Genomic DNA, 7,055 nt, shown 5'->3' with positions numbered 1-7,055 from the left:
AATTTTAGAAGTTTGAAACTTGGGAAAGTGGGCTAAACCCCAAATATCAAGGGCTGATTTCTTTTTACTGGCCTATGAACACTCCTTAAAACCATGGGATTAACAACAAAACTGTGCCTGGTATAAGCACTTCTAGAAATTAGTATGGACACAGCTTCCATGATCACAAGTTGGCCAAGTCATATCTGCTCCAAAAAAATGCAAGTGAATTATAAAAAGCCAGCTAAAGAAAAAAAAGTCCGTCCAATTCACATCCAGGATAACAGAAGACATGCCAATGTAATCATCACATTTCAAATGCATTTAAACTTTTGATTTATGATTTTTGCAATACTGCAGTAAGTCATTAGAACTTAGAGATTACCACAATGGCAAAGAACAGTACATTTATGCCACATTAACCCTCAAGATACTCATTCCCACCAACTGTTCAACACTCAAAGATTAATCCATATAGCTGGAAAGCAACGGTTGGTTTTAGATGCTGAGACAGGAGTAATGTATTGAGGTAGATCCCAACTCATGGCAATACCTCTATGCCAGGAAACTTCCTTCTACCAAACCTGTTTAGTTAATGTCTCCTTGAGCCTAGGAACCAAAATAGAGAAGCTGTGTCATACCAAGTCCACATAGGACAGAAACAGCAATTGTCAGGATTAGAATTAATGTTCAACATGTGAAAGAGCTATTAAAAAGATTTAGTCTAGGCAACAAGGGGAGGAAAGTGAAGTAAGTTTACTGCTATTTCTTTAAAGGCTAGGGGAAGAGTTCTCTCTTCACCACTTCCAGAATTGAGACTTCAAAGTAAGTCACCTACTTCTGGTAGCAAAGTTGTGACTACAAAGTGTTTTCAGAAAGTACTTGGCTATGGACAAGTACCTTAACCACTTTACAAGGGGGGAGATATAACCAGGGGCCCTGACCCATTAGGGGGAAAAAAAGAGCGTCAAGGCATAAAAGACAAACAAACAAGAAAGCCCCTTTAAAGCCAGAACTTTTACAGCCTCAAGGGGAAGTAGAGAATCACTTATAGCAGGAAAAGCCCTGCCAAAGCAGCCAGGGAGGCAGGTCCCAGCTGCCAGAAGAGACACTCAGCTGAGCAGAAAGAAGCAAGCTGCCTGCTGCAAATGAGAGCTGAAACCTCCTGAGGCATGGCTGACACTAGGCTAGAAATTCTTGCCTACAGAGCCTAGTTCGCCAACAGCTGGCTGCAAAACACAGCAGTGAGAAAGAAGGGGAGATTAGCTATACCTGGGCAGGAAGCCCAGCCAGCTAGCTGATCAAGGAGGCAGGGCTGACTGGGATATAAGCTTCCCACTAGAGCAGAAGGGGGTGGGGGCAGGGGCAGGGGATGTAGAGAACTGGTTCCTGGGGCTGAGAAAAAACGGAGTCCTCCAGAAGAACAGAACAAATGCAAACCTGGCAAGAGGAGCTGCCGCCTGAGGAGTCCCTGCATGTATGAGAAGCACTGGGGGCAGGGGACTCTTGGTGTTAACTCGGGAATGACCCAGAGAGGTGGGCACCCAGAGGACCAAGAACTGTTTACGTTAACCCAGAAGGAGCCCATGGGAATCCAGGTGACCATTTACATAAGGCCAGGAAGGGTGGAGGGGGAGGCTGGTGCACCCTGAAAACCATCCATGTTAACCCAACTGAGGTTTACTTTTCCTTATTTCTGCTCATGTTGTTAGTAGACCAAGACGACTGTGAGAAGAGGTATGGAGGCTGCAGAGCAGAGTGCCCAGCACCTTGCAAATTTTTCTCTGTGTTTCTTCATTTATTCTTTTCTGATTTTCTTGGTTGTTTTGGGGAGGGAGACAGAGGGAGGGGCAGATGGCAGAGGCCCAGGTGAGCTGGGGGCCCTGACTAAACTCAGGGAGGCTGGAGTCCAACAGAACTGAGGCCCCACCCAAGGATAGAGGGACAGAGTAAGCGCAAAGGCAGGCCTCTTGTACTGCCCAGCCAGACTAGCGATTGGGGGAAAGAAGGGGAAAGCAAGACACCCACAGTTACACTTTGGTTGCCCAAAAGGTAGCTTCCTAAACATATTAATTTATAACAAAGTGTGACAGATGGGAGAGAAACCAGATTAGGGAGCCAAGGTAGGCAGATGAGTGCTACATGGCCATGATGAGCGTGACATGACTACCCTGGGAGTGCACCTTAATACAGGGAGGAAGACTACTAGTTTTGTGCAAGTCAACTGTTATGATGTTACTTAGGATTGCATGCTTCTGCAAGCAATACAACCCAACTAAAAAAAATTACTACAACATTAGTGCCATTTCATTCAGGGTTAAAGCTACACCACTCTTCCTACACATTACAGGGCAAAAGCAGAATGTAACCACTTATTATTTCTTGTTTCAACAGCAAAGTGTTTCTCTAAATTGCAGTTCTGTGGTGAAAATAGACAGTTACATACCAGTTTGGTATCTCCGTTTTTACAAGCAGATACAGCAAGACAGAGAGAAGGTCATCTGCACACACAGTCTCCATATTAACTGAAAGGAAAGAAGAATTTGCAAAAAGGAAGCATTTAGCCACAATTAGCCAAGAACAGAAGTCAGACTAAGAAGTGTGTTGTATATTAACTCCAATGTGTCAAAAAAGAAAAAGGCCACTTTTCAGATATCTAAACTAGGGGGCTGATATTTCTAGCAGATGACCCAAAAAGGCTCTGAAGATCAACCTTTAAGAGAAGTATCAATTAACAATGCAGTAGTTCTCCAAACCTAACCACAGAAGAGATGTTAAGACGGAGCTCAAGCAATTTCATCATATTCAAAATTACCAAGACAGCCAGAGCCTGTCCCCCACCTACAAGCTTTCCTGTAAAGTAACTTACACAGCACAGAGGAAAAAACCACAAGGGTGCAAGTCGCTCCCCTCCCTTGTTCTCTTCAAAAAAAGTTCTTATTTTTCAACTACTTTGTCTACATATCTATTACTGATACCAACCTCTTTGGCTAGGAGACTGCATAATGATTTGCACCACTTTTCGCAGACAGAGCAGCTTCTGTTGTGGGGAAGTGCATTTGTTCAGCTGACCCAATTCTCGCTTTGCACGTGGTATATTGAAACTATAATATTTTTTCAAAAGGAAGTACAAAATCCAAATTAGGAAGCTCACTCTTCAAATGCATGTGCAATTACTTGTATTCTAGAGCACAAGGGGAGGGGGAGTAGTGGGGCATGGAGAATGGAGGAGTGGAATCCGCATGTCTAAACTGAGCTGAAGCAACAGTGTCATGCAGCTTCCTTCAAAAATTTGAAACTTGATTTATATACAGCTTTTACAAGAAAAAAGAAAAGGATAAAAGCTACTGGAAGTAATGGGTTAACCAAGCACTAATGACTACTTTCCTAAAGGAAGCACTTGGAAACAAGAGGCTCAAAAAGGTAGTGCAGACACAAAGTCACCTTCCCAGAGGAGGGATGGAGGGTTGCTTTTGGGCTGAAAAAATCCAATTAAACTTAATTCATTTGGACATCTCTCATTGGGTAACTCACCTGAACTCAGGCTTAACTCCCATATCTTTTTGCTGAAGATCTTGTAGGCTTCTCGTAATTTTATTAAAGGCTGCATCCTAACCAGTAGGGACAGGGGAAAACAAACATTTTAGAAGCTGCACAAGTTTAACCAGCTGCTTTGTTGACTAGTATTAGTTGCGTTGAATAAGCCTACCTCGCTTGCCTCAATAGTTCCCACATATTTGAAGATCAGATCATAAACATCATGGTGTACATACATCTGTAGAAAAAGCCACCAATTAAGACGTACACAATATTTTTATAATAGCAGCCTAATGCTGTTTTTGTTCAGTTTCAGATACTTACTTCCACTGCTTGTTTAATCATATTCATCTGAGGTTCCTGCTTTGCAAGCATCCTCTAGAGCATCAGGAAAAATTATACATCAAGTTGATGTAAATAACTGCTCATCACTTGATCAGTACACATTTGTAGAGTATATATTTACTGAACCAGTGCTTACCAAGTGAGAATCCCGCAGAAGATGCTGGAGGCATTTGGTATAAAGTGCATTAACAGAATCCTAAAAAAAAAGGCAACACAGGTTTCAGTAATGTGGTGATGAAACTCAGCCAGCTGTTTACCTTATTCAGCAATAACAAATCTATAGGACTGTCCATTTGCACTATTAAAGTGCATTTTACCTTATCTAAAATAAAGTGAGACCATAATCCTTCACAGCTAAACTCTCCCACTTTCACAATTCTATTTATGAATAAAAATTTGTTCCCAAAGCTTTTCTGGTCAATCTAAAATACTAAAAAGTTACCTTGATTTAGACATTTGATTAAGTTCTAGAGTTATAAAAGCAAGATACTGACTATGTAGTGTCGTAGACTTTTTCTTTCATGTTCTTTAAAAGTTCTATGGAAAGATGCTATGTATTTGTCAAATCTTTCAGAATGTCTTCCTAAGAAGTCTCTCACATCCTCAATATTTTTCAGGGAATAGGAACCTGATGATGTTGTAGCTTCTTCTGAAATGAAAACCAGGTGTTAGTACACAACATTCAGTTTGTAGACTACATTCTGTGTGTAAATGCAGTACTTTTTATTTACTCAAAAGAACCTTGTCTGCCTATGTCCTTAGACCAACATGGCTACACCCCCACATTCAGCTTTTCTTCTTCTGTAAGTCTGTAAAAGTACAAACTTGCAGCCATTACAGCTTTTTTATTTTAAGGTGGTTGACTACATCAGGCTTGTTGGTAGTGACAAACTGGAAAGTTAATCTAAATGAAGAGGTATGACTTTACAGTGATTGCAATAAAGCCCTTTGTCAACCCATTTGATCAGAATTTAAGTAGTAATGTTAAGTTGATTTTTTTTTCAATTTTTTCAATTTAAATTCAATTTATTAAGGATTCTGGCTAAATGCCATGCTCCCAAAAATGACATAACATAACACATACGACCATGATATAAATAAGCTCAAAGTAACCAAGCTACCAATATTATACTAAAAATAGAGCCCACCAACATAAAAACATTAATATAAATATAGTAATAAATCAAGCCATGAATTTATGTTTGTGCATAGATCCAAAATTGAGACAATCAAATTTAATGTTAAAATGTATCACTCATATCAGTAAAAATGGAGATTTAACCAATCACCTCAGGCTTATAAGCAAAAATTGAAAGATGGTTTACTAAATTTGGATCTGTTTGCTGTAAAAGCCTGACTGATTTCTCCGTTTGAAAAATGCATCAGTTTCTGCAAGAACAGTAATAAATAGGCTCTCCTTGTTCTTTCTATAATGACATTCTAAAACATAGTGGATAGTATCTTCCACAACTCCTAGACAGACTGGGCAACATCTTTTAGCCCTTGGAATGGAAAGTCCATGTCCAGCCAGAACAACTGTGGGCATCTGCTCAGTCCTGAGTCTAGTCAAAGAAGATCACCATTTATTATTGAGATCCACTATAAATACCTTTCCCCACTGCAATCTAATTTCCAAAGAGTATATAAAGGGACACTACGAGTAGCCCTAGCCAATGCAAAAATTATTCTGCCTGGCAATCTCTCATATGCTCTGAAAAACCTGAATCTTTTTGATGGGGAAGAAAATTTTTTCAATAATCTTTAAGATGGTGTCCCATCCCAGAAAGTGCAAAAGTACAGGAAAGAAAAGCTAATCAGGGTGATTGGAGAGGAGGTGGATTATTAATATCTTTTATGTAGCATAATTTAAAGTTAAGCTGATTTATTTTACTTCACTTGAGGATTGTCAACACAAGATAATCAGTAGGTCAATTTACAGTGCACTGGTTACTTAAAACTTCCCCCCCCAACTCTGTCCCAGTAGCTGCACAAACCAAGATGTCAGCATCTTCCTGATATTTCTGTACACACCTAAGCTTTCAGTTTCTTCCAATGGATGAGCTATACACAGTATGCTGAAGCTCTCTTCTTTTTCATTATAGAAGGTTTCTTCAAAGAGAATTGGTACTGACAGGTTATGATTAAAGCCCGTTCCTAAAATAATTAGGTTGCCTTGTATAAAGATTTCCTAAAATAAGAAAAAAAAGTTAAAAAAAACACAAAAAACCTCCACACACACCACAGCCCCCCTCACAAGGTTAGGAAGTTCCCTTTGCACTTTCAATACATAGTTCTGTACTCTAGATGAAGAACAGGGAAACTTGCTAGAATAGAAAACTAGTTTATCCTTAAACCATTTTTAGGTCCTGATTTTGGGGCATTTTCTAAGAGTTAAGTCCCTTCACAAGGGGCATCAAATTCTAGTCACAAATACCTAGCCACTTTCAGAAAGAGACACAAAGAGTAGGGCTGGTAGATATCTCAGAAGGTCATCATGTCAAACCTCCTGCCTAAACCTTTCATGTTAGTTAGAAACATCACTGCCTAAACCTTTCTAGAAAGTGTTAGTTTTACCTACTCCAATATGTGTCCTCATTTGTCTTATGCATTTTAGTATCTTTTTTTTTTTTTTAATTTCAGTGTACAGAAACTTTAAAGAGGAGTGGACTGCGATTACTGCATTGGCTAAAAACAGCAATTTTATATCCAACTCTAAACCAAGAAAAAGGCTCCTCTAACATATTAACCTACACCCAGCAAGACTCCCCTCTGTCTGCTACCTTTACTTTGCATACACTTTCTTTCTCGACTTAAAATGTCACAGAGTACAACAAAAGAATGTTTAAGCAAAAGAAGAATTATTCAGGGCTCAACACCACGTCATTCAAGCAGCCTGGCTACTTTTTCTGGATACTTTCCTCCTCCTACCTTTACAAGTATAGCTCCAGTAAGAGCATCAATTCTGCTAAGGACTCATGGACAAAACAGACTGCAGGTAGGAAGGGAGGAAACGTAGTTTGAGAGATGACAAGTTAAATTTATCTGGATGTGAGATCAGAGAAATTCACTTGGCTTGATGTCATTATATAACACTGTAGGTTTGCTGCTACTGTAACACTACTTAAGGCAGGACTGTTTGGCAATACCATTTATTAGAAACTATATATTTATATAAATAAAATAAAGCGAGACAT

General features: G+C 39.5%; 1 protein-coding gene across 6 annotated transcripts in view; it reads right to left on the bottom strand.

Annotated features, from left to right (window-relative positions):
• Nucleotides 1-7,055, bottom strand: part of ANKRD27 (ankyrin repeat domain 27) — a 92,443-nt gene that overhangs the window by 66,858 nt on the left and 18,530 nt on the right. For 4 of the 6 annotated variants that reach the window (XM_019505609.1, XM_019505608.1, XM_019505611.1 and 1 more), the window contains exons 4-11: nt 5,893-6,049; nt 4,356-4,510; nt 3,998-4,057; nt 3,841-3,894; nt 3,689-3,754; nt 3,514-3,590; nt 2,962-3,083; nt 2,426-2,504 (exon numbers count right to left, since the gene is read on the bottom strand). In XM_019505609.1, the coding sequence (XP_019361154.1) occupies nt 2,426-2,504; nt 2,962-3,083; nt 3,514-3,590; nt 3,689-3,754; nt 3,841-3,894; nt 3,998-4,057; nt 4,356-4,510; nt 5,893-6,049 (770 nt within the window). Of the gene's footprint in view, nt 1-2,425; nt 2,505-2,961; nt 3,084-3,513; nt 3,591-3,688; nt 3,755-3,840; nt 3,904-3,997; nt 4,058-4,355; nt 4,511-5,892; nt 6,050-7,055 lie in introns of those variants that run through there. The other 2 variants (XM_019505610.1, XM_019505613.1) reach the window with 2 other exon arrangements.

This window comes from Gavialis gangeticus, unplaced genomic scaffold, assembly GCF_001723915.1.
Source record: "Gavialis gangeticus isolate Ggan-Ray unplaced genomic scaffold, GavGan_comp1, whole genome shotgun sequence".
Lineage (NCBI taxonomy): Eukaryota > Metazoa > Chordata > Crocodylia > Gavialidae > Gavialis > Gavialis gangeticus.
Note: the sequence above shows the minus strand (reverse complement) of the source record. Positions and strands in the feature narration are given on the sequence as shown.